Source organism: Lacerta agilis, chromosome 3, assembly GCF_009819535.1.
Source record: "Lacerta agilis isolate rLacAgi1 chromosome 3, rLacAgi1.pri, whole genome shotgun sequence".
Classification (NCBI taxonomy): domain Eukaryota; kingdom Metazoa; phylum Chordata; class Lepidosauria; order Squamata; family Lacertidae; genus Lacerta; species Lacerta agilis.
Window position 1 is genome coordinate 103,261,242 of NC_046314.1, and position 27,942 is coordinate 103,289,183.

General features: G+C 44.5%; 1 protein-coding gene across 1 annotated transcript in view; it reads right to left on the reverse strand.

Annotated features, from left to right (window-relative positions):
• Positions 1 to 426: 426 nt before the first annotated feature.
• ARHGEF33 (Rho guanine nucleotide exchange factor 33) overlaps positions 427 to 27,942 on the reverse strand; it is a 31,001-nt gene continuing 3,485 nt past the window's right edge. The window contains exons 2-16 of the mRNA XM_033145024.1: positions 27,668 to 27,839; positions 19,256 to 19,305; positions 17,206 to 17,370; positions 14,293 to 14,414; positions 13,500 to 13,642; positions 12,184 to 12,228; positions 10,633 to 10,857; positions 9,592 to 9,721; positions 8,586 to 8,718; positions 7,821 to 7,904; positions 7,376 to 7,459; positions 6,555 to 6,703; positions 5,095 to 5,259; positions 2,286 to 3,069; positions 427 to 734 (exon numbers count right to left, since the gene is read on the reverse strand). Of these exons, the coding sequence (XP_033000915.1) occupies positions 597 to 734; positions 2,286 to 3,069; positions 5,095 to 5,259; positions 6,555 to 6,703; positions 7,376 to 7,459; positions 7,821 to 7,904; positions 8,586 to 8,718; positions 9,592 to 9,721; positions 10,633 to 10,857; positions 12,184 to 12,228; positions 13,500 to 13,642; positions 14,293 to 14,414; positions 17,206 to 17,370; positions 19,256 to 19,305; positions 27,668 to 27,704 (2,454 nt within the window). The 5' untranslated portion in view covers positions 27,705 to 27,839 and the 3' untranslated portion in view covers positions 427 to 596. The remainder of the gene's footprint in view (positions 735 to 2,285; positions 3,070 to 5,094; positions 5,260 to 6,554; positions 6,704 to 7,375; positions 7,460 to 7,820; positions 7,905 to 8,585; positions 8,719 to 9,591; positions 9,722 to 10,632; positions 10,858 to 12,183; positions 12,229 to 13,499; positions 13,643 to 14,292; positions 14,415 to 17,205; positions 17,371 to 19,255; positions 19,306 to 27,667; positions 27,840 to 27,942) is intronic.

Genomic DNA, 27,942 nt, shown 5'->3' on the forward strand with positions numbered 1-27,942 from the left:
TTGCATTACTTTCTATGGGAAAGTGTGCCTTGGTTTTGGAACGGGCTTCCAGAATGGATTAAGTTTGAGAACCAAGGTACCACTGTACAGCCCTTATATCCTGCCTAATGATAATAAACGTAGCAAAAGTGAAATAGCGCACCTCTGGACCTCGTACATAGGATGTCCTGATAGAGATTCAGAAATATTGTGACATATACATCAATGACATCATACTACAATTTTCCTTAACTGTGAGGCCCTTATTGCTTGATGACAGCAATAAGTTAACAGTTGCGTGAGTGGCAAAATACCGTATTTTCCCGTGTATAAGACTAGGTTTTTTTCCTAATAAATTATGTCAAAAATTAGGGGGCATCTTATACACGGAGAGTGCCAAGGCCATTTTCTTAAATCTGATTCCCCCAAAATAGGGGACGTCTTATACATGGGGGCATCTTATAGACAGAAAAATATGGTAAGCTTCTGACGCCCCAGAGTCAGGATAAAATAATAGTTCCTGAAAAATTCAGGAGTTGGTTGTTTCTTCTTTTCAAGTGCCAAAAGGCTGGTGTCTTAATTTTAAAATGATCCAATTTTAAAATCAGATGTGTGTTTCATTTCTTTTTGAACAGCTTGCGGAAGGAACTGCGCAATCTTCCTTTCTGTTCTTGCCTTGGAGTGTGGCTGCTGAAAGAGGTTTGCTCATTGTCATCCCTATGAGAGAATCTGGTGTTGTCTTCTAAATGCATCTCCTGAAATGAAAAAAACAAGAATTTCACAAAGTTGTCAGTGTGGGCCCCTCCTCCCGCAAAAACTATAAATGGAATTAAACAAATACAGATATAACAAACCCCTGTTTACAAGCCCCCATGCCTAAAAGTGGAACGACAGAGGCATCCTTGCCTTTGCACACTTGCCCTTCGTGCTGGTTGAGAACCGTAACAATAAATCTATCTATCACTTGCCCTTATTTTAATGTCTGTTTTGCAGGGAGTGCTTCAAAAATCTCCAAAACCTATTTGACCACTAAGGGCAACAGGGGCAACAGTGGTGCAAGAAAAGAAAAAAGAGTTTGCATATATTTCTTACAACTGCTCCCTTTCTTTTCCCCATGTGAATTACTTCCATTAGCCTCGACAACTACACGGATGCAGGCATTAACTGGATGCTGAGAGACTGCTTCTCTCCAGAGCTACTGTATTTATATACAGTGGTACCTTGGATTACATACGCTTCAGGTTACATACGCTTCAGGTTACAGACTCCGCTAACCCAGAAATAACGCTTCAGGTTAAGAACTTTGCTTCAGGATAAGAACAGAAATCGTGCTCTGGTGGCGCAGCGGCAGCGGGAGGCCCCATTAGCTAAAGTGGTGCTTCAGGTTAAGAACAGTTTCAGGTTAAGAACGGACCTCCGGAACGAATTAAGTACATAACCAGAGGTACCACTGTAGTACCTAAAAGTCAGTGTCTGCATTCAGTGTGTCACAGTTCAAGCATGGCCCCAAAGGCAGGGCTATGTAACCAGAGACAGTTTTGCACCACAATGGCTCCACTTGGACTGTGGATTCAAAGTTAAGTAGGCTACACTATGGGGTAGTGTATGCTGTGGGGCAACCTGCTCTATGCTCACAGTAAGAAGGTGGGCTGCCGAGATTTGTATTTTCCCCCAGCTTTTCAATCCTGACTTCAAAAGTAACCGTTTAAATAAACCATAGTCTACACCAAGAAATCCACCTACATCAAATATCTGTAATACTTTGGTGGACTCTCCTGCATTGGAGTTCTCTAAGCAGAGCTATGCTTTGGAAGGCATAGGAAAGCAGCTCTGCATAGTGAAGTTTTTTAAATGTTTGTGGTTTTATACTGTTAGAAGCTGCCCAGAGTAGCTGGGGTATCCCAGTCTGTTTGGCAGGGTATAAACAATAAAATTATTATTATTATGAATAGGTTAACCCTATTTTCATTGGAGGAAATGTTGGAGGGTATGTTAAGCTGCCTTGAGTCCCTGTCAGGGAAAAAGGTGGGGCATTAATAATAATAATAATAATAATAATAATAATAATAATAAGGGACCTGACCCCCGCACTCAGGAGTGCCAGCTTGGCCCCACGACGGTGGGTGCCCGGGGCCATGGGTGCCATACAGCGTGCATGGCCCTGGCACCTAAATTTGAATTTTCATGAATTTTGTGGGTGCTCGGGGGACACCCAGGACCCGCCTTCGCCCCTCCAACTCCCTCCCCCATTGCTCAGACCCTGGCTAGGAAGCGCCTTTCTTGCCCTTGCCTTTTGCTCTCCTTACTTCCAGAAAGCTGGGCTGGTCGCCCGCTCCTCTCGGCGGCGGGAAGTGGTGCCGCTGGGAGCTCCTGGAGGCGGCGGGGGCGGCGCCGTGAGCCGGGAAGCCCCTCTCCGTCGGGGCCGGCAGGCGGCTGCCGCTGCTGCTGCGGGTGCTGTACAGCCTGGTGCTGGCGATGCCTTCCGAGCCGCCGCCTCCGCCGCTGCTGCGGGGGAACTCCTTGAGCGAGCGGCTCAGCTGCTTGCCTTTGCTGCGGAAAACCTCGCGCTTGTAGGTGCCGCTGGTGGGCGGCGGCGGCGGCGCCGCGCTCTTGGGCAGCGGCTGCAGCGTGCGCTCCGTCCTGCCGGGCTCGGCGGTGAAGTGGACGGGCCTCAGGAAGCAGATGTCGATGCTGGACTCGGACGAGGCCGGCGAGCACGCCTCGAAGGCGGGCAGGTTCCGCAGCGGCTCCACCTCCTCGTAAGGGTCTCCTCGGTACTCGAAGCCCTCGTAGTCGGGCGCGAAGCCGGAGCTGTCCTGCAGGAGGTCCGCCGCCGATGCCCTTCGCCGGGGCCGCTCGCAGTTGGCGTCGGGGCCCGTCGAGGAAGGGACGCTGCTGCCGCCGCCGTACTCCAGGTCCGGGAGGGCGTGCAGGGAGTTGGCCAGAGCTTTCAGGTCGTGCTCGCTGAACTGAGAGGGCGCCAGGCCGTGCTCGGGCCGCCGCCCGTCCGTCTCCCACTCGCAAGGGGAAGCTCCTTGCAGGCCCTCCAGGCCTTGCTGGGGGCTCGCTTTCATGTGGGACCTCGAATGCCTTGGGAGGGAGACCAAACCAGTGTCGGATTTACGTATAAGCTAACCCAGAAAATTTAAAGGAAAAAAACAACTGGGTGTACATTTCCAAAATATAAGATAAAAAACAAATAAAACCTACATACAGCAACAGTGTTTTGTGTTGTGTAGGCTCCTATGATGTAAGTAATGGGCCCTGCCTGCTAGCCTGCTCCCTAAAATATCACTGGTTTGCTCATTTCTATATATAGGGTGCCTACAGTCTGCATGGAGTGGTTGCATGGCAACATGTGCAAATGGCTTTAGATACCTATTAGGACCATAAATATGTTATGAATCGTCCCAAGGGGGCAAGTTGTTAGACTGACCCCCAGGTAGGGACGAAGCTTGCGTGCCCTCCTGGCTACTCGAGTCCAGGGGCACATTAGTAATATGTGATTGTTCCCCAGCTTGAAGAACAACACACACAAGCCGTGCAGGCTAAAACTACTTTATTGTAGGTAAAATGCAGAGTATGTCTCTGCGTACCAGCTCATGATTTCAGAGCTGTGCATAAAAGCGTCCAGCATCTCTCGAGCCAGAACTGAAAGTGAAAATACAACAGTACAGTACAAAAACATCACATGTGTGAGAAAGCTGGTATGACCAGTGGCTTTCCCACAGGATGAAAACAGACACAATAGTCATGTGAACCTCGCTGCTGAGGCGTTTGCAGCTCGGCTTGTAATAATATCACAACAAAATTGCCATATAGCATATATTCAACACACGAAAACAGCGGCAATTTGTTGTTGACAAAGGACAGCTGGACATATAAAGGGCCCCGTTACCTTCAATAGCTTAGGGCCTCATCAAACCTAAATCCGGCCCTAGACCAAACATAAGCTTTTGAGGAAAGTTTGGGAGTGGAAATGCACCATGTAGCCGCCCCAATTTTGGGGTAGAGAGCTTGCCCTATTTTATATACTTTGCTGCATCGTGAAAGACACGTCGCAGCAGTTTGCAAGCAATATAGAACTATATGGGAGCACCCTAGTCATCAAGTTGTTTACAGGTACCTATGCAAGAACCCCAACATTCTGGTCTTCAATGCCAGTCATCCTCCGAGCAGACCCTTTGATTTCAGTGCGTCTACTCTCAAGTCCATCCTTAATCTGGCTCTATCCAAAGCTCTTCTCAGCACTGCCAGAGTAAACCTCCCTTGCACTCTGCCAGCCTTTGGCACCTCACATCAGGGGAACAACCCCCCCCCCCAACCCTAAAAAACCCCACATTTCTGGCTATTCCTTTTATGAATAGTTTTGGATAGGTGCCTACCTCAGCCTGAGCTATTACAGCTACAAAGAGAAGTGGATGCAACAATAGTTAAATACGTACGATTCTGCTGAAATTATGTGAAGTAAAACAATAAAGGAGTCCTAAAAGTGAGCAATGGCCAACTGAGGGCAGTTGGGAACCGGATAAAGTCCCTTCCACAGCTGGGCTGGGAGGAAGGGAACTTACACTGTCAGAGCTGCCCTGTTTCACTCACTGAAAGACCCCACAGCCACAGGCAATGGTTGTCTGGCCAGCAGTTGTCAAGGGCAATGGAGAATCTTTAGGATCCAAAGCCCTCTGGTTCCTCCTCCCTTGCAAAATGCGCCCTCAGTTATTCCAGCCCTGGTGTACTGACTGCAATGGGAAGGAAAGAAGCAAAAGGCCTGGAGCAAAAAGCTACCCCGTCCCCCCACACAGCGACCACAGCGATCCGGCTGGGTTTAGGAAGCGCCATGGAACCTTCCCATCCTGCAATAGTTTCACTCAGATGCTGCTGCAATGTTCTGTGAGCCAGTGTGGTGTAGCAACCTACAATATTGGGCTAGGACTGTGGGAAACCTGGGTTCAAATCCCTTCTTGGGCCAGTTGCAGAATCTCAGCCTAATCTAAGCCACGGGATTGCTGTGAGGATAAAATAGGGGGAGAACCAGGCACCACCACCACCACGAGCTCCTTGAAGGAAAGGTGGGAATGGATATCAGTGTAATAATTATAAGAGCATTGCACTCACATGGCCGATGTTCCAGAAGTTGGGGCTGATGGGAACAGCTGCATGGCCTCTTCAGAGTGGATTCCGCTGTCACGGATGGAAGTAGCGCTAAGCGTTGGAGACGCATCTTGGCCGGCGCTGGCGCACAGAGAAGCTAGACCTTTGTATAACTTTCCGAAGGACGATCTAGTGGAATCGAGATGTAATACCACCCTCAGTCAAACCACGAGGACCAGCTTTTACAAACGGCAGCCTGTTATTCCCATGTTCATCGCAGCATTGGATCATTTCAGTCATACTTGCGCTGGTTTGTTTCTACAGCTTTTGTGATGTAATACCACAAATTTGGTTTGGGGCACACATTCAGCTTGTGAGAACTTCATTTTTCATTGACCGATTACAAACATGTTCCTAGGCCTCATGGCTATGGAGTTACATTTTTAAAAAGCCAAAAATCTGAAGCACTAGGAAGTAAATTGTTTGCATTAATCAAAACTGGAACCCACCTGTAGCACATCTTTACTTACAAATACATAAAGACTTAAAAACTTTCACAGAACTTCAGTGTATACATGGCTTTAAAGGATTGAACAGCTAATAGGTAGTTAATTAGCTGTTCCCCTCAGTCCATTACAAAGGGTCTTAATCATGAGCCAGATTCCATACAACACTTCAGCAGTGCATTATACCTCCTATATGAGTACAGTGTGTGTCTCTGGTTCCGGAGCCCCGTTCGCAACATGACAAGAATGCAACATGAAGCGCCAAATCTGCGCATGTGTGACGCGCCAAACCCGGAAGTAACCTGTTCCAGTGCTTCCGGGTTCGGCACGTTCGTAACCTGTGCTGAACGCAACCTGCAGCTATCGTAACCAGAGGAATGACTGTATACGTTTCAAGCCGAAGAAATATACTGCTTTCTGAGGGAGGCCAAAACAACAAACAAACAAAACAAACCTCCACCTGCTCCATAGAAGTTAATGAAAAGCAAGATTTGTGCTTAAAACAGCTTTTAGGCTGAGAAAGGTGCAAGAAGCAATTTCTTCAAGGAACAGACTCAATTCTGGTGTTGAAAGTTTGTTCTGAAACTCACAGGCCATGTGTTCCTCAAGGAATAGACAGGGACAAAAAGTGTCAGTGCCTAGTGAACCTCTCTGTTCCCAAGCCTGTGATTCGCACATTGTGCTCGTGCAAGGAGGGGCAGTTGCAAGGGAGAATGAGCAGAAACAAGGCCCAACCATTCTCTTCATGTGGTCCAGGCCATTTCTGATATCTCTCGATATCTCTCTCTCTCTCTCAAACACACACACACACCCAGACTCCACACCAGAAGTGATCCACAGCTGAGGGATAAATGATCAGGGAGTGAGGGATGGGTGGGTCAGGGAGGACACATACTCCCAACTTTTCTTAGAGCAGAACTTGGCTCTTCTTTGCCTGCACATAATCAAAATAGAAGGAAGCAGCCCCTTTTCACTCACTTTCTCAGCTTCTTCCGCTTCTGTATCAGCAGGTCTTCGTTGCACTGGAAAAGAAGGCTGTGGTGCGAGATGAACACTCGCAGGCGCTGTACACTAACCAGAAGGAGGTAGTAATCTGGGTGCTCTTGCTCCGTGTACTTCAGGATATTCTGGCACAGGAGGAGGAGAGCCACACTGAATCACATCCTCTCTCTGCCCATTTAGTAAAACAGCATGAAACATCCTGAACACTCTACACCAGGGGCTATGCATGACCGTACAAAGGGTGCTGCAGTCCCTTGGAAGGTTCATAACTGGGGGGTGGGGGGTGGGGTGGAATCATTGACTCATCCTTGTCACTAGGGAGTGCCTTCTACCAGCTTCAGCTGGTACCCCAGCTGTGGCCATTTGCGAACAGAGATAACGTGGCCACAATCGTCCATGCCCTGGTAACCTCAATATTTTCCACAGTCATCAGCTTTTATAGTGTTAGGCACATTGGAGAACTGAAATGAAAACTGAAATATGTTGCTGGTGTTTGCACCCGTGTCCAGAATGGAAATACAATTGGCATGCACTATTGTTGTTGTGTTCAGTCTCCAAACAATACATAATTTAATATTTTCTTTTTAAAAATGCATTGCACGATAGCAGAATTAATTAAGTATGTAATTATGTAAAATTTTGCCAAAGTGGAAACTAGATTAATAACATAGGGGGTTGTTTTGGTCAGAAGCCAAGCTGCAGCAGAACAGAAACAGTGCTGTAATCCAATGGTTATGGAGCAGAACCGAAACTGATGTCGTCTTACATTCCTAACACTGATCCTCATTAGATCTTACCTGTAAATGAAGGAGGTATTCAGGAACACGCTGGACAATATGAAAGAAGAATATGTAAATATCAGACTTAATTTCTTCCTCAATCTGTTGACAAGAGAAGATAAAGAAGAAACGGTCATTTGTACTGAAATGTTTATATACCACCATTTATAAGAACATCTCAAGGCAGTTTTCAATAAAATCCATTTAAAATGCAATAAATAAACATTAAAATAAATTCGGCAGCATAAATATAGTCCATAGTGAAACACAAGGGGTAGGAGCGCTTAAGTCAGTTAATCTCGCAGCATGGTATCCAACTAATGTGTCCTGTCAGTGCAAAGAACTGAAGAGGGAAGACCCTCTTTACAGAATCTCTGTATGGGTCTGGATCAACACCAACATGACTAATAATCTTCTCAAAGCACACAGATGTGTCAGTAGTTCAAGACGCACCCAAACTCACCTCCTTCACAATCACCACATGGATCAGCGAAATGCACTCAGGCAAGTCTCTCAAGCAAGCAACGTAATAATCCAAAAAACCGTTCTGAAAAGCGAATAAGAAACATCTCTTGAGAATCCTTATGTGTGTGACAGACACACGGGCCCCCTGATTCTACCTGACTCTGTTTGATAAACAGTTATGCCCCGAGGCAAAATCATGGGTAATAGATAATCTTTATTGTCATTGTCCCCTTGCAGGAACAATGAAATTACTCGGTTGCTCTATCCACTCAAATAAGGCACTCCACATAAATTTAAAATAACTACAAAACACTAATTAAAACAGTACAATACAATACAATATAACAAGTAAAATAAGATGACTCCAAAGTCCAGATTTTCCATTTAAGGATCTTTTCCACAAAAGGTGGAAATCCTTCCATATTAACCTATCATCGTCGTGTCCCCCCCACCACAAAAAAGCATCTAAAAACAATGCAAGAGATAATATAAAATCCACATTTCTCTGACTCAATAAGCTCCACCTGTTGGACACTTCAACATTAGGCTCTAAAGTTAGAAGCTTGTTCGGGGGGGGGAAATATGTATGATATGATATGATATGATATATGATATATGATATATGATAATGTAATGTGCTTAGTTCTTGGGGGAGGGCGACATACATGTACAATTCATTCCGCTGGTCCAAAATGGCCCAATTACTGTACTTCAACAATGCATTCATCTCCTGCTCCCCATATTTTTTTCCTCTCACATGTACCTCATCGTTGGTTAGCTTGAGAAAGATGTCTCCTAGGATTCCTTGCCGCGGCCAGCTCAACACTCTCTCCTGCAGGGCATGAAGTAAGTCCACATGCTGCTGGACCAAGTATCGAAGAGAGTTGGGGACAAAACTGCAGCCAGGAAACAGCGGGAACAGCATTTTGAAGAGCCATTAACGAACAGAAGAAAGGCACTTAAAAACAGTACCCAGCCTGCTAAATATACACAAGGCCGAAGCCGTGAGAAGGTATTCGAGAGACAATTCAACGTACTGATTTTGACTTAACTATGAAGTAGACTTGATGTGGGGGGCGGGATCTGTGATTGGACCTCCCAACTTTTGTTTTCTCACAACGTTGTAGACCGCTCCAGCTACTTTAAATTGGAGTAGTGGCACTGGTATTTAATCCTTTTCCCACTCCCACATCACTTTCCTGAGCTATATCCCCCTTGAAGTGATATTATACCTTCAGCAGAAAAAAACAACAACTATTCCAAATGAGATCTGACTAGGGATGGATAAATTTGTCCATTTCAGTCCTTTTTAAGGTTCTGATTTTCTCCACGCTTCTGCAGCGGAATTACTTCCCCTCAGGAATACAGTACTGTACGTGTCATAACTCATGGTGGCTGTTTCACCCTCAACTGTGTGGGTCTAATAGTGATCACAATGGACGTGAGCAGGTCAAGTCTGGTAGCAGTGGCTGTTGAGCAACTCCTAGGGCAGGATGGGAGGGTTTTCAGCCACCTGAAGCCACTGTAGACAATGCCTGCTGAAGCAGCTGGAGATGATTTCTGTCTGAAGAGACAAAGGGTGCTCCATTTTCAAAAAGTGAGCATGTCCAGGTAAAGCAGAAAATGGGTGCCTGGCTTATGAAGGCAAGAACAAAGGTAAACGGAGAGGGAAGGATGGAAAGAGGAAAGGGCAGCAGGGATCCAAAACATCGGCTGGCACATTTAAAGAAAAGCATTGTTGCCTAACAGTAAGTACAATTAGTAAATACCTTCTATCCTTGGAGTTCCTTTTCACATCCTGTCCATACAACGTGGCTTTAATTTTGAGGACCTGGGTGAGGTTCACAACATACTTCCTTTCCGACTCAAGTAAGTCCAAAGCGATATTCTGCCTTTTAGCTTTGGAGAAACAAAGCGAAAATGATTTGGTTTTTCAAACGGGTTAAATAATTATTGTGATTATGCACTCATATCTGGACAAGGTGTCCATTCAAAGAAGAAAAAATTGAGCAAGCAGAAAACAAAGACCCAATTCCTTTATCAGTGACCCAGGGGCCAAATGTAGGCTTCCAGGCTAACTATGCCCATGCCAGGCCCCTCCTGAGCCCTGCTCTGCACCCTCCTTGACTGCTTTTGCCTGGCTGGAATTTGCCTTTGCAATAATGCTCAGAAAGGGGGAAATAATTCCAAAGGAATGTGACTGCAGAGTAATGTTTCCACTGCTTTTTGCACTGAAGTACCACCAGTTTGGTAGCACCGGAAGAAGTCAGAAGCCATTAGGCTAGATTTCAAATGAACCCTGAGTTCAGAAGCCACTGCAAGGATTAGCAATTTCAAATCCTGCTCTACAGATTACAGCAATGATTTATTCAAATTCCTCAATAGTATCTAGACCAGAGGTAGCTCACCAGTGCCGCAACAGATACTGTTGGGCTCCTATCGGCCCCACCCAGCATGCCCAGTGGAAAGGGCTGGTAGGAGTTGTAGTCTAGCAATGAACGGGGGCCACAGGTTCCTCATCCCTGTCAGTGTACCTGGTCCTGCCCATGCCTGGGCTAGGCGACTGGAGCACCTTCACCAACCTTACGATCCCAGATAACAGGTCCCGGTGCAGTGGACTCACAACTGTGCATTGTGAGCACCAGAAACTTTAGAAGCCTTTAGCAAAGTATGAATGCGGAAGACTAGCTATGGAGATTTGAAGCATGCCTTATGATCAGCAGATTCTTGCAATGGGGGTGTGTGTGAAAATATCAACAGTCCCTCCTCTATAGCCTTTTTGCTTTCTAGCCCACTACCTTTATTCTCACCTGCAATAGACGGTTCTCGCATTGCATTCTCCATTGAGCTATAGCTACTGGGACCTAGTTCCTTCTGCCTGTCACTTTGGTCCTTTGAAATATGTTCGCCAGCCCAGTCTTTACTGTCCTTGGGCTGCTTCCACACTGTGGATGACGACTGGCCCTTTGGCTGAGCATCAGCAGACGAGGCAGCTCTGAGGTTCTCTTCCGTCTCCAGATTTGTACCAGTTAGCCCTAGGAATTAGAACAGGTTGTCAGCAAGACCAACGGGCGCATCCTTAATGGCCAATTGGCCCATCAGGCTGGTTGAAAACCCATGGCGAAAGACGCTGGACTGCTGTGTGAAGGCTCTGAAACCAGTGCGCTCAGTCGGAGCAAAATAGTGACTAGTCATGCTCTCCACTCCATTGTTGGAGGCAGAATGACTCTGGGTATACCAGCTGAGGGGAATCAAAAGTGGGGAGGGTGCTGTTGCACTCTTGTCCTGCTTACGGGTTTTCCAATGGACATCTTGGTTGTCCAACATAAGAGACAGGATGCTGGGCTAGAGAGGCCTTTGGTCTAATCCAGCAAAGCTCTTCTTGTGTTCTTATAAAATCGAAAATTCTTTCTAGTAGCACCTTAGAGACCAACTGAGTTTGTTCCTGGTATGAGCTTTCGTGTGCATGCACACTTCTTGGTATCTGAAGAAGTGTGCATGCACACGAAAGCTCATACCAGGAACAAACTCAGTTGGTCTCTAAGGTGCTACTAGAAAGAATTTTCGATTTTGTTTTGACTATGGCAGACCAACACGGCTACCCACCTGTAACTTGTGTTCTTATATGTGCCAGAAGCGCTTAAAAGAGAAAGGAGCAATCTGGACGTAGCTTAGGAACGAGAGCAGGAGGACATATGGTGAACGGTTCTAGAGCTCCATTGCCACATCTTGTGGTAGTGAGTTCCACAAGTCAATAAAGGACCCATTGAAATGACCTTTCCATTGCACGTCTCTTAATAATCGGTAACAACAGTGGAGCGGCAGGGTGGCCTTCTGGCAGCTGCATTGCGTTCACCAGGACAGGGAGAGGGCAAGGGCAGGGGAGCTCCGGATGGGCAGTGTTGCTGCCCTGCAGAAGCAGAAGAAGAGTTTGGATTTGATATCCTGCTTTATCACTACCAGAAGGAGTCTCAAAGTGGCTCACATTCTCCTTTCCCTTCCTCTCCAACAACAAACACTCTGTGAGGTGAGTGGGGCTGAGAGACTTCAAAGAAGTGTGACTAGCTCAAGGTCACCCAGCAGCTGCATGTGGAGGAGCGGAGACGCAAACCCAGTTCACCAGATTATAAGTCTACCACTCTTAACCACTACACCACACTGGCTCTTAGGTGTTGTGTATGCACAAGCAGCATGCTGGTGCTGCCAACCCAGCGCTCCCCCAACCTCACCACTGCCCTGTGCCCCCATTCTGGAGAATGCTGTGCTCCCTCCTCAAGTACCACTTGCTGGTTAGGAATATCTGCCAAACAGGGAATATTTGGGAGCAGAAACTGAAGAACCGCCCCTCCAAGTACACCAACCTTTCATTCTGCCTTCTCCTAGTGCCATGGGCCTGCAGTCAGAGACTAAGCAAGAACAAGATAAATTTTAGTTATTTGTAAAGGAAGATGAGTAAAGCAAGCTTCACCTAGAGATCTAAAGTCAAATGTTGAGGAAAGTGCTTTGAGGGTTTCTGGTTTTGTTTTTTTTTAATTTAAGGCACTGGAAGAAAAAAGGGTGGTTGTTGTTTTTTAATGTAGTCTATGCCATTACAGTACTGCCAACTGACTGATAGCTCAGTCAGAAGGGCATGAGACTCTTAATCTTAGGGTTGTGGGTTCAAACCCCACATTGGGCAAAGAGATTCCTGCATTGCAGGGGGTTGGACTAGATGATCCTTGTATTTTTCTTTGACCCTATTGTGAGGAAACCCAGAGCTTACAGGGTTAACAGCTCATGGGAAGTGATGTCCTGTCACTGGGGTGTGTTCACATACAGGTTATTATGCTTTGTTATGTGAACGGTTTTACTTTCTGTTTGGCTGCAACAGGAGGAGCGTCATGTCTCCGCTCTCTCCTGGCTGTTTGTTGTTTTATGCTGCTGTACAATAAAGCTTAGTAGATTAGCAGAAGCTGCATGCGAGTGATTTACTGCAAGGATAATACACCCTTGAGGTTACTCTGCTGGAGCTGGGAGAAGCAAGACGCAGTGGAAGCATGCTGGACTCCATTGCACGTTTGCTGTTTCGCAGCCTCAACGGACGAGTCTCAGAACACCTATGATCTATGGTTGCTTCCAAATAAACGCTTTTGCTCAGGAATTTTATTTTTTTTACATAATGCGTTCGCTCAAATTTTACAGAGGGTTCCGTGCTGCTTCCAGAAGGGTCATTCCTACCACTGCTTCCCTTATAAACAACAATATACAACCTGGTATTTTCTGTCCAATCAGTGGGCATGATGCAGCTACAGACATTTGCAGCTCAGTAGCCATTCACTGTAACCCATGAGGTGGGTGTCCCTTTATGGCCCCATTTTTACTCTTTTAAAGGACTCCTGAATTATTCCTAACACATATTTCTGCCTCTGTCTCTCTTTTTAATGAAAAGGAGTTATAGCACAATAGGAGGAGCTGCTAAACCTTTGGCCCCACAGAAACATTTGTAAATGGGAAAATCCATTCTGGGCACCACACCATCTGAGGAAGACACGTTTACCTGCCAAATGGCAAGGTAGGATCTCATGGAAGTGAAAGATTTCAGGTGGGGAGAGGGAGGAGGAGGAGGTGTTAAAATATTGTAAGCTGCCTTGAGCATACAGGATAGGATGGGGTAGAGTCGGACAAACAAAATAACTACCTTTCTCGTACGTTGCGTTATGCAACAGCTTTACAAAATCTTCATTGATCAAAACTGGCTCCGGAAGGTTTAGTGATCGAAAGGGACTTCCTTGTAGAGGTGTAGGGACTGTTTGTGACCCATGCTCCTCCTTCTGTATTCTTCTGAGGCAAAAATAAAATAAAAGCAAGGCTACCAGAGCATACACTTGGGAGACACACGTTTGCTTTAAGGCATAAGAATTTACAAAAGTTAAATGTAAAAACAAATACAGTAATATATCTCTTGTTTCAAACACACTGTCACAATATTAGGTAGTATATTGAAGCTAGAATTCTATGAGTAGGCCATGAAGAGGGGGGAACATAACAAGGGAAGAGCACAGCTTGTTTCTGAAACATTAGCATAAGGGAGGTAAGAAAATAAGGAAAATAATCAAGCAGAGGCTGGGTACTTCTTTCCTTTTCTTGGCTGGGGCTTCTACTTCATGCTAGCAGTTTTAGTTGTAATACCTCTTTGCAAGACTGTTTGCATTTCTAATTAAAAGCTAAATGTTGTGTTTCTGCTGGTTGAAGATCTTTTGCTAAAGCCCAATGCATTTTACAAGCTGAAGTTATTATATAAACATCTATTCTATCACTGTCTGTTGACCCGAATAAACTGGACTTTCTGAGGGGTATGACTTGGGGGACTGCCAGGAGGAGCTGAGGCACTCCAAAAAATATACCACTGCAGCACGGGGTGGGGGGGGGAGAGAACCAGTGCTTTGAAGTTACGCAGGGATTTGAAGAAAGTTTAGTCTACAATCACTTACTTTGCTTTGAGCTTGCGAGATTCTTTCCGCTTCTCCTGCTGCAGCTGTTCAATCTTCTGCTGCATCTCCTCCTGCTTAGCACTGATTTCCTCAATCATGGACTTGGCATCACTGAGCTCATCCTGATTAAAAAGACAAATGATAGCAACATGTGTTAAGAAAGGTAGATCTTTTCCTGAAGCATCTTGAACATACAAGTGCATGTGCAGAATTGGGGCGCAATATCCTAACCTTAAGAAATGCAAGCAACTGTGGATTGATTGGTTAATTTACCAGAAGGTACAGTGTTGTTGTTGTTTTGAAAAAGTGCTTTTATTCTCACTGAGGCTAATGAATAGCCAAACACAACAGTGTACCTGTGGCAGAAAGAATTTATTGGATTTTAATAACAAAAATACACAAAACACAAATACATACACTACAAAAACCACATAAAATACAGACACAAAAAAACAACAACACTTAATTACTCATCCTTATCCTCTTTATAATCCTAAACTTGGGACTTCCTCACATCCTCTCTTTTGCGTTCATTTCTAGTCTTCTTTAGTAACTTTGTAACATTGTAAAATCTACTTTCTTATATCTAATCTTAATCTTACAATTATAATCCACATGTTTTAAATCCTAAATCTTATTCATATCAAATAAAACATCAAATTCTACATCTCCACTTCTTTTATCCTCTGTTCACTTAACTTTGTTATGCTGTAGTCTATATTTCTCCTGATTCCAATTTCAAATATATAAAAATCAACACATATTAACAAATACCTAAGTAATTCTTCCATCTCCTAGTCCGTTTTCCCTCTGGTGTCGGAGTACCGTGGTCAGCCTTTATAAAATCCCCATTAAATCTTACTTTACCCTACCCCCCTCCTGTCCATCATCACCCTTCCCTTTGCCTTTCCCATCCCCCGCCGGTCTCTCCCCCCCCCACATTCAACCAGTCCAGTCTCTAGTTGTTTTATGATCAGTTTTGCTTCTTTTCCTTCATTTATTTCCTTCAATTGTAGCTTCCTCTCCTCCAGAATGTAGCATTCTTCCTGATAACAGTTGCAGCAACTTTATCACAAAGTATCTTCCCTCCACTCTCAGCTCCACATTGCATTTTCCATGATTGTTGTTCTCGAGCCTCTGGGCTGCCACCCCAGGGGTTCTCTATACTGTCCAACCTACAGGCTCCCCGCCTCTCACGCCAGGGGAGCCTTTCAGCATTCATTCCATCGTTTCCATCGAGTGGGTATATAGAACAGTCATGCAAAGTAGCTCCAATCTGAGCAAACTTGTCTAAAACGGCACAGAAACGCCGTTTACCTCCCCACCAGAGCGATACCTATTTATCTACTTGCATTTTGGGGGGTGCTTTCGAACTGCTAGGTGGGCAGGAGCTGGGACCAAACAACGGGAGATAACCCCGTGGCGGGAATTCGAACCGCCGACCTTCTGATTGACAAGCCCTAGGCTCTGTGGTTTAACCCAGTGTTTTTCAACCACTGTTCCGCGGCACACTAGTGTGCCGCGAGATGTTGCCTGGTGTGCCGTGGGAAAAATTTGTTTATTTGATTCCTATTCAAGAGAATTACTTTATATATAGTCAATATAGGCACAGAGTTAATTTTTTTAACATTTTCTAATGGTGGTGTGCCTCGTGATTTTTTTCATGAAACAAGTGTGCCTTTGCCCAAAAAAGGTTGAAAAACACTGGTTTAACCGACAGCGCCACCTGCATCCCTGGTACCTGTGGTACTTAAGTACAAAAAGAGTTGTTTGCATATATCTGGAGTCCTTTCACCTCATAAAGAGTGAGGGCAAGTTTAAAATTAGAGAGGGCAGCTAGCTTGCAACTTGCTTCTTCTATTGCCTTGCATGAGACTTCCGCTTTGCTCAGTCTCATGCAGGACAAGGATTTAGGAGTCAAGGTTTATGACAGTGAGGTATAGCACCTTGGTAATACTAATCTGGAATAACACAAGGGAACAAAATCAGACTGGATTGCTGCTCACATGTGCTTATTGCTGATTACCCCCAAATAGAGGCAGGTGGGGCTCATCAACCTGGGAAGGTAGCCCATCAAGGAGAAGGAAAACTCTGACCCTAAACCTCCACTGCCTTGTGGGATCTTTGGGAGAAGAAAAGGTTAAGGAGTAACCAGGGGTCAGCAAACTTTTTCAGCAGGGGGCCGGTCCACTGTCCCTCAGACCTTGTGGAGGGGCCGGACTATATTTTGGAGGGGGGAAATGAACGAATTCCTATGCCCCACAAATAACCCAGAGATGCATTTTAAATAAAAGGACACATTCCACTCATGTAAAAACATGCTGATTCCCGGACCATCCATGGGCTGGATTTAGAAGGCGAATGGGCTGGATCCGGCCCCCCGTGCCTTAGTTTGCCTACACCCAGCCTACACAAATCCAGAGTGAAGTCCCTAAAATAGTTGGATGGTGTCTTGTACGCCTCCTTCTGGCAACTTCTGTAGCCAAGCTGGTGCCAATCATATTGCTCTGCTTTCCTTTGGACGACATCAGTGAGGCAGGAGGTGAGGGGGGGGCGGTCATCGTCTGGGCATTCCAGGACCTCCATAACCACCACCCAGGCTTGCACCCCCAGACTTGCACTGAAGGTCGTTTTGGTGATGCTGACACAGCGGTTTGACTTCACCCCCCCCCCCAGAAGGAACACTCCATTGTCTCTCGAGACGGATGGATGCCAACAACAACTTAATATGTTCAGAATACGTTGGGGAATATGCCTGGCAGTAATTAATTTACTGCAGCCAGTATTTCTGCATTCTACATGTGCTAGATGTCACGAGGCAGCTCTCTCTCTCTCTCTCTCTGCTTCTAGCTCCCAAGCAGGCCTAATTCCCTCCCTAGAAAAAGGGGCTGGTTGTCAATGGACGCGGCCTACCTTGAAACAATTAAGAGAATTCTTCATCTCTGCCACTTTCTCCTCCATGGCACAGCGGCAGCTTTGGACCTTCTCCTCAAGAGCATACTCCCCATGTTGGATCCTCGATAGTTCCTGCATTGCTTCAGTGAAACCGGTTTTCAGTTCAGAAGCCAGAGCCTGCAACTAAATGAACCAGAATTAATTATCATTGCTAATGCTGCAGAAATGGATTACATAAGAACAAATAAAACTGCTTTATAGAATATTTGCCCATCTAGCTCCATACTGTCTATACTGACTGGCAGCAGCTCTCCAGTGTTTCAGGACTGAACCGGAGACCTTTTGCAAGCAAAGCAGATGCCTTGTTACCACTGAGTCTATAGTCCCCGCCGGACCCTTTGTTGTTTTATTAGAGATGCCAATCTTCCACTTTAACCTCAGATTTAACCTCTCTGCTCCCTACCTGTGCCTCTTTCTCCTGACACTGGAATGACCTTCCACCCTGATCTTACTCACTGGTTTTTATTTATTCTTATTACATTTCTATCTGCCTTTTCTCCCATAGGAGACCCAGGTGACAAACACACAAAAGAAATCTTAAAAACAGCTCCAATGCAGATGCAGCATGGAAAAGACCTCTACTTAAATGGCATGTTGGACGAGGAAGTTGTCTCTTTCAGCAGGCACTGAGAAGTCAGTGGAAAGGGAACAGAGGCATTACATCCAAGACACACTTGTTCATCGTGCCTCTTCCCAAATTAGCCTCTTTCCCTTCTTCCTTTCCTTTCTTCCGTAATGTGCCTTGTCTCTACCTTTAGATGCAATTCTGCATGCAGGACCTGCTTCAGTCTTTAATTTTTGTACGCTGCCTACGTGTTTAAATAAACAGCAATATTACGAAATAAGCTCTTACTGATAAGCAATATTATTACGTTTCCCCTTATTGCTTTTATTTTGTTCTTTTATTGGAAGAAATTGCTTTTTAAACATACAAACAGACTATAACTGTTCCTAGACCGATAAATAAACAAAGCATTGACAATGTCCCCCATTGAGGAAGCCCCGATCCTTGAACATTCATACCTCGTTCTTTCCAGACGAATTAAAGAACCTGGCTCTATATTTCCAAGACTATGAGGACCACACAACTTAACAAGAACCACCACACACACCCCGGCGTAATCTGCAAATGCAGATGTACAGCAAATGTACAGATCTCCTTAGATCTTGACCAGGCCTGCACCTCTTGTGACCTACCAAGCCAAACACGGCAGACACCTGCTCTTGCATCAGGGGTAGAGAACTTCTTTAGCCCAGGGGGTGGGGTCAGATTCTTATCTAACCCACCCCATGCAGGCCAAGTTTGCCAGGTGGGTGGAGCTGCCTGCCTGCCAATCAAATGACATCACAATGATGTCCAATGACCATTTTTTACCACAGGGGTCTTTGGAAGCTAGGGTTGCCCCCTTTGGTCGGCAAAATATGGAACAGGTCAGGGAGTGGATATTCTCAGTATTTTTGAGCCCCAGAGGCATTTCCTAAACAGGGAGTTTATCTTTTAGAAGTATGATCCGGATATAAAATCTGGAAGTCCTCTCAGAATATAGATAAATCGGAGAATAATATTCATTTTGAGAGCATTCACCTTTCCCCAAAAGGTAAGGATTAATGACTCCTACTTAACAACATCTAACTCTCTGCACTCGTTTAACAAACTACAGTTGCCAGGATTCCTTGCAGGGAAGGCATGACTGTTTAAAGTGATAAGATACTGCTTTAAATGTAAAATGCAAATGTGGCCTAAGACTTCATGAAAACAGAATGTAATAGTTATTCCAGATTATTTAACCCCAAATTGAAGAAGGGTTAAGTATCAGAGCATATCTTGCACTGTTGAATTGCCTTTTCAATGTCAGATATTTTGGGGAGCTATTAATAGCATTAAGGTTTTAAACCAAGTCTCTGTTTGGCTAGTCTGATGTGTTATGATTTTTTACTGAGAGTTATCAAAAGCCTTGCTAATTCCTTAAATGTTTGGGATTACTTAAAGAAAGTTGCTCATTTTTACCTGGGCAAGCTGTGTTGCAGGGTTAATCACTGGCACAGTTTCAGTTTCTCCTGTGGGAATAAAGAGCTTCAGTCAATTAACGGGACTTATTATGCTTGCTATATATAAAATGGGGGGATAGTGATTCGCAGTCTACTTTAGGTGGAAACCTGTCTCTTTTCTGGAACACAGAGTCCTGCTTTGAAGCTGCCACATTATATTAATTTTGCACAAGCTACCACAATTACAAGCAGAGGAATTTCAGCACCGAATTATACCAATGGTTCAGTTTCACATTATAGCTATGGAAAACTATACAAAGCTATGGAATAACTGGTTTGTGTTAAGAACATAGGAAGAGCCTGCTGGACCAGGTGAATGGCCCATCTAGTCCAACATCCTGTCCTCACAGCAGCCAACCTGATGCCTGTGGGAAGCCGGCAAGCAGGACCTGAGCACAGAAGCCCTCTCCTCCTCTGCAGCTTCCAGAAACAGGTATTCAGGCAACCGGAAAACATCCTAAACTGCAGGACTGGTGATTCTCCCCCCTCCCCTTTCCTCCCCCCTCCCCATAAGCCATAAAAGTAGCTAACACCATCAACATCCCACCCCCAACACCACACCGCCACAGAAACCCCCACCCCAACACCAGTCCAGACAACTTCAACCACATTCCCCATCACCCAACAACCCACACCTTCAACACACACACCCACTTCACACTAAGGAAAAACAATCCCTCCAACCTTCATAACACAACCCACAATCAGGATAAAATTTGATAACTAACCAACACAATGGTGGCACTAGAGCAGGGGTCCCCAAACTAATGCCCTGGGGCCGGATGCGGCCCATTCGCCTTCTAAATCCGGCCCGCGGACGGTCTGGGAATCAGCGTGTTTTTACATGAGTAGAATGTGTCCTTTTATTTAAAATGTATCTCTGGGTTGTTTGTGGGGCCTGCCTGGTGTTTTTACATGAGTAGAATGTGTGCTTTTATTTAAAAATGCATCTCTGGGTTATTTGTGGGGCATAGGAATTCATTCATATTTTTCTTCAAAATATAGTCCGGCCCCCCACAAGGTCTGAGGGACAGTGGACCGGCCCCCTGCTGAAAAAGTTTGCTGACCCCTGCACTAGAGCGTACCAATACATACACACACACACCCTAACACACTGACGATGTTGCTATTTACACGGCAACATTGCTTCTGAACCTTATACACGACATTGGCGTCACAAAGACGCTTCACACCATCTTGCTGGACACCCCCTATCACAAATGACAAGGGGGATGGCCTGTCCCTGAACACGGCCCTTCACACCAGCTGAGACCCAGGGCCAACTAGCTTATCGCCAAAGGCTCCAAAATACCCCAAACCTATATGACTACATATAGGAAACCCTTTACAACCTACCCCCTACTCTTTAACCCAAATCTAACTCCAACCCCACTAGGCCCCAACCCACCACACCCTAGGTCAGCGCAACTCCATTGGTTCACTAAACAACATGAAGTGAGAGACACAGGACAACCCAGACGGGTTGGCAAGGAATCGTCCTACACAATAGGGAAGCAAGATGGCTAACTTAAAAGCAATTACACTAAACGTGAGGGGGTTGGGAAACCCCATCAAAAGAAAACGCATCACCTCATACATAACTAACATGAAACCACACATCACCTTCATACAAGAAATACACAACCCACCCAAACGGAACAAACTCCTGAGCGACCCCCGCTTCAGTAACAATGGGTGGCAAATGGCTCAGGAAAAGCCCGAGGGGTAGCTGTGATACTTAGTAGAGACCTGAACTTCAAAGCCACAACAGTCCTAAAGGATAAGAAAGGCAGATTCATTTTCGTTAAAGAGACACTAGATGGCAAAATTAAACTGACAATTGGCTCTATATACGCCCCAAACTTGAAACAACTAGAATTCTTCCAGAAGACACTAAACAAGTTCCTCTCCTTCTCTGAAGAGGAAGCAATCATAGGAGGTGACCTCAACCTAAATATGAAAGGCATATCCCTGAAAAACACTCACCCTACAACCTCATGGGCAACCTTCCTCAAAAACACCCCCCAACAGCCAGGGACTCTTACAAGCTACTAAAAACGCTAAAAAATCAGGGGTCTTTATGACATCTGGGGTGAGCAAAACCCAGGAGACACCAGCCATACATTCCAATCCGGACGCCATGGTACAGTATCCAGACTGGACAGCATTCTGCTCACACAGGGTCTAATCCCTTTAGTGCGGTGTTTTTCAACCACTGTTCCGCAGCACACTAGTGTGCCGCGAGATGTTGCCTGGTGTGCCGTGGGAAAAATTGAAAAATTACTTTATATATAGTCAATATAGGCACAGAGTTAAATTTTTTAACATTTTCTAATGGTGGTGTGCCTCATTATTTTTTTCATTAAACAAGTGTGCCTTTGTCCAAAAAAGGTTGAAAAACACTGCTTTAGTGGTATCAACAAACATAGGCAACATCAAAATCACAGATCACACCCCAGTAGAAGTCACTGTTAAAATAGGAGAAGGAACCTCATCATGGTCCTTCAGTCCCACCCTAACTACAAACATACAAATTAGAGAGAGTCTCACAAAAACTCTCCAAAGCTACTTCAAGGGAAATGATGTAGACAATATAACAACCCCCCTCTTATTGGATGCGATTAAAGTGGTTACCTGAGGAGCTTGCATAAAAGAGAAAAACACTCCTTAAAAAACAAACCTCCTCCAAAATTAACAATTTAGAACAAGACATCACCACCCTCTCATCACGCTACAAACAAACAGGATCTAAAAAACTCCTTCAACTTATAGAACAAAAAAAGAAGAGAAATAGACTCCCTATAAATCAACGAAACAATGATCAAAAAAAGGTCCACCAGAGGCTGTATTTCCTGTGTCAACTAAGGAAATTTAAATTGCCCCAGGAAGTGCTGATCCAATTCTACAGAGGCACCATTGAAGCTGTTCTCTCTAATTCTATAACAGCTTGGTACGGTACAGCCTCCAAGAGAGACAAGAAAAGGCTCCAACGAGCTGTAAGAATTGTAGAAAGGGTAATTGGTGTTAGCTTGCCTTCAATAGAGACAATTTATGCTACCCGAGTTAGGAAGAGAGCAGAGAGAATTGTAGCGGATCCTTTACATCCCGGTCATCATCTGCTTAATTTACTTCCATCTGGACGTCGCTACAGGACTTCATATACAAAATTTAAATTGTAAAATTCATAGTTGTATAGCTGAAGGGGAGGTAAATTATGGGTGGGGTTTCTTTGCTTCTTTGTACTGTATTGTGAGAGGAACAGTGTCTGTATGTTTACATTGCAATGTAGCCGAAACAAATTCCAAGTATGTTGGAAAATTTACTTGGCCAATAATAAATTATTCCTATTCTTATTCCTATTCCTATTCCTATCAACATTTTATACTCCAAACTGTGCTTCTATGGAAGGAAAAACTCCAGACTATTAGCAAATAGATGTAGGAAAAAAGCACTCAAAGCAAGAATACACTGCATCACCAAAAAAAAAAAAAAAAAGATGGCAGCATGACATTCTCCCCCAAAGAACCTATATACCTCCCGTAACCCACCTGAGAAGGAAATCAGAGAATTCCTAACAGGACTGAACATGCCTACTCTAACTAACGAGGAACAGGAATTCATGGACAGTCCTATCACCCCAGAGGAAATAGACACGGTCCTCAAACACTTAAAATCACACAAAGCCCCAGGCCCAGATGGCTTCACAGCAGAATTCTATAAGAAATTCAAAGAACCCCTGATGCCCTACATGACACGCCTATTTAATGACATCATGAAAGGAGGGCCCATCCCCCAAACCTGGACCCTCTCCAAAATAGTCTCCATCCCAAAACCATTTAAGGACAGCCTCAAAGTAGAATCATACCGCCTGACCTCATTAATAAACCAAGACTACAAGATATTCACATCAATCTTGGCCAACCGCCTGAAAACATTCTTATCCAAGTTAATAGCCCTAGACCAGACTCGCTTTGTCCCTGGTCGCAATATTACAGACCCCATCCGGAAACTACTGAACCTAATCGAACACAGCAAGGCAACTAAACTCCCATTGACAATTATGTCCCTAGACATCCTCAAAGCTTTTGATTGCTTAGAGGGGAAATACCTATTAGCAGTACTAACTAGCATGAAATTTGGCCCCAACTTCCTACAAACCCTCAAACAAATACACTCCCAAGCCTCAGTAAAATGCAGAATTAATAATATGGACTCACAATACCATAGCAATCCAAAGAGGCACAAAACAAGGATGCCCACTGTCTCCCTTCCTATTTATCCTGGCACTAGAACCCTTAGCAATCCGAATCTGAGCAGCCACAGACATCAAGGGGGTGGAAATAAAAGGCAGAACCTATAAATTAGGGCTTTTTGCAGACGACCTAATGGTCACAACACCAAAACCCTTAAACACAGCATCCTCCCCAATCAGAGAACTCAACACATTTGCAACGGTGTCGGGCCTACAGGTAGATTTTGCAAACTCGGAAGCCATGTGCTTCAACACCCCCCCCCCCCATACACATCCAAAGAGAACTCACTAATATCACCAATATAAAACTCTGTCACACCAAGTTCAGATATCTAAGGGTACAAATAACCAAAAACCTCAATAAATTATACTTTCACAACTACAAACCCCTGTGGCAGCAAATAAACAAAAACCTAAAGAGATGGAACAACATGAATTCCACTCTCAAACAAAATAGCCATGATCAAAATGATCACCCTTCCAAAACTAACCTACCTGTTCCAAACCCTCCCAATCTGGATTCCCCCAACCCAACTCTGCAAATGGCTGAGAAAACTACACTCTTTTATCTTCTCACACAAAAAACCAAGAATAAGCACCAAATACTTGCACCTCCCCACCTCAGAAGGAGGATGGGGAATCCCCAACATAGAAGCATACTACAGTGCCAACCAAATACGTCATATAATCCCATATATACTAGAAGATGAGACAAAACAATGGATTCACCTAGAGAGGGACACAATTGAAAATATCTGCACCACAGCATACCCACTCCTCCCAAACAGTCTAAGAAAAATTCCCACAACACTTAACAGATACGCACAAACCATGTTCAAAGCATGAAAAACGGAAACAGGCAAACTATCCCCAAACCCATCCCCACTAATTCCCCTGGCCTACCATCCACTATCCCACCATGCAGCAGAAAACATCCAAATAAAAACCTGGTAATCCAAAGGCTTATATTGCCTAATAGACTTTTATAAAAATAGCAAACTTTTGTCAACACAAGAAATACAGGACAAATTAGAAGACACCCAAATGCCCTGGTTAGCACAACACCAATTACATGCCCTCTTAAACAATCCAGCAGTAAAATCAGCAGCAACTAGACCCCTGACAACCTTCGAAAACCTCATCCTAACAACAAAGGGACACGGCAGAGGGATGGTATCCGCAATATACAAAATACTACTCAAGAATCCCACAAACTCCCTAGATGCAATCAAAAAACAATGGGAGGATGACATAGGATATGAAATCAACCCCACCCAATGAACCAGAATGTGGTCTAAACCCCCCTTTAAATCCATATCAATGAAAAGAAAAGAACTCACCCTAAAACTAACCTACAGTTCCCAAAATCATCGCAGAGAAACCATGACAATAAAATACACGTAAAATGAAATATAGATCTGGCTGTGTTATTATTGAATTTGCCTTAACTGTGCATGAAATCTGATTGCCTTTTACTTAGGACACTGAGACCCTAAGGTGATAACAGCTTGCCTTTCATTATCTTAAACCTCAGAGGGCCTGGGTTTCCTTAGGAAAGCAGGACACCTCTGTAACTCTTTGCTTAAATGATGATGCTGTCTTTCAGTCAGAGATGAAGTACAATAATTTCTGAGTGAGAGGCAGAAGTAGGAGACAGAAAACAACAGTTTATCTTTCTACTCCTCTTCCACAGCTGCTATTTAATAAAGAAAACAACAACAACAACAACAACAACAAGCATGCCATATAACATTTAGTTTGATCCTAACTAAATGAGAAGACACACGAGCCGCTGCTCTACCATAATAGCGCAAGAAAGGCACCTGAAAAAATTAAATCCTTCACTGCTGATCATTTTTAAACACTTGCCCATGCCAAGAGAACACACAATACAGATAACAGGGCTGGGTACCAGTTTTGTCTAACTTTTCCTGTGACACCAAATGAGCACTTTTATTCCTTGGAGGGCATCAGTTAATTCAAAGCATCCAGAAATTAATTTCCACTTCAGCTAGTACTAGGGAATGGTGCTTGCAGGATGCACAGTTATAATCTTATATAACCACTGAAAAAAATAAGCACCTCCTATGCGTGCCTCCTAACCATTTCCTGTGAAGCAGTGCCATTTAATTATAGAATTAATGCTCCTTTTTCTCAAAGAGAAATTAGACCTTGCCATGCTCAGAGCTATACCATGTGGTTAGCATTCTGTTTGAAAAGTCCAGTGAGGTAAGACCAACAGCTACGACTGTTCATTGGGTCTATTTTGACATTTCCATGCATTGCACTACAAAGAGCATACACGCCTGTTTGTACCACATGTGAATATTGTCATATAAAATGTACATATCTAGCCAACAGAAGCAGGACAATGTAAATGATTTTCCTGTCTCTTCTAACTGTTTTGGGACTCACCAAAAATTTAACTTACTGGGGGTGGAGGGAAGACTCTCTGTGTCAAGTGTAATTGTTTTCTTCAGAATTAGGCCATAAGTGTTCAGAGTCATGATGGTATTATCACCCATTTGTGCAATGAAAAGTTACGGTCCGTTCCCCCCAGATGTCCTTTTGTTGCCTGGGCTCACAGACAGCTATATTTGACCATAGTCAATATAATTGGCATCAGCAAAAGTTTTGAGGTAATTATACTACTTTGTCTGCAATAGGTATGTCCCAGAGCTTCCTGCTGAAATCCCATAACCTTTCATACCACAAAAGTTCTGGGCTTTCATCTTGCTTTTTGTCCCACTCTCATTACACTTTAGGGAAAGAACAACCCTCCAGACAGGAGGAATCCATTAACATTGGGGAAGCAAAGCAGAACAACTAATAAAGCTGACTGAAGTGTGGATGGTCCAGTTTAAATCCACTGCTAATGCGCTGTGGGAATACGCTTTGGCGCCTCCCGCGCGCGCAGCCGCCGTGCTGATCCTTCCGCGCTGCCACGCGCGGGAGGAAAAAGAAGATCCGGCCAGGAACACAGAGCTGGAGTCGGGATCCCTCCGCTCCAGCAAAAGCGCGCCAGGAAGCCTCTAGGTTAACTGCTCTTAAGGCTGTTTCCCGCCCGGAAGGGCTTGTTATGCTGAGTTGTTATTGGTTAGTGTTATGCTGATGACGTTGTACGAATGCCTAGTAAATAGCCCCTGCCTCTGTTTGAGGCATCGGAGAGCTCGCTCGCTACCAGTGAGTGCACTTCAAGATTTGACTGCAGTCTCTTTTATTTTCGGCCACCTTCTGCTGCTTCGGCCGCCTTTGCTTCTCTAGCTGCCTATCGCTTCTTCAGCCCTGAACCTTCAACAATTCCTCCAAATCCTCACGACCTTCATAACCTGTTGGAGCAGTTTCTCCAACAATGCGCCATTATTGCATCAATGGCATTGTTGCAGAATACACCCACCAAAACAAAGCATTTGGAAGAAGGGCTTGTAGGAATTCAGCCAGAAGCTATGGAACACAGTGATTGGAAACAAAGCAGTATGTCTGCCCAAAACTTTTCCAGGCAAAAATTGGAAGCAGAATTGCATATAAACACCCCAATACGATCATGGGAACAAACCATCATGAATGCACAATAAATCAACACTGGAGGGGCCCTTTATGAACTGCACTGTTGAAATTGGTTCAGTGTCTAAGTGGGGCTCCCACATTTGAGGGTGCTGTGTTTCTATAGGCTACACAATGGGATTATTGCTGCTCCTCCGCCAGTATATAACTCTTAGTACTACTGCTTTTGAATCTAAGTTTTGTATTCTAGCATGTACATATTTTTTTGTTTGTGAGTGAGAACATTATAAATGGAATCCAACCAATGCCTTTGTGCTCATGGAAGCTTTTGATTCAGTAGAGGCATCTGCTACTGGAAAAGGAGAAGCGGTTTTGCCAGCTCCCCCTTTCATCTGCATCTCCGCAAGCCACCTCAAACTTCCTCTTGTAAAATCAGTCTGCAGCTGATTTGCGGAGATCAGGGAGGTCTGCAGGACGTGAAGGAGGGGGGGAATCTTCTGTTAGTGGATGCCTTCATGGGACCAAGAACACTTCCATGAATGCATCTGAGTAGAGTGCCAATGAGATCACACCCTGTGACAACATTTTAATCTCGTGTTTCAGTAGATACTTTACCTTCTTTTCTGTTTGAATCCATGCTTCTTAAACACATTGGGTATTTTTTTCAAGTCCAGTCAAAGCATATTGAAAGAGCTTTTGGCGTTTCCAAAAAACCCCAAACCAAACTATCCCATGGTCTTGAATAATTTAGCATGTGAGTTCTCCAGTGAGTCAGATGATCCAGTTCCTATTTTCAATGGAAGAAAGAAGTACAATGGCATTATTGTTCCACTTTGGGCTAGTATTGCTACGCCCTGTGGGGAAATGTCTTTTAAGTGACTTCAATAACT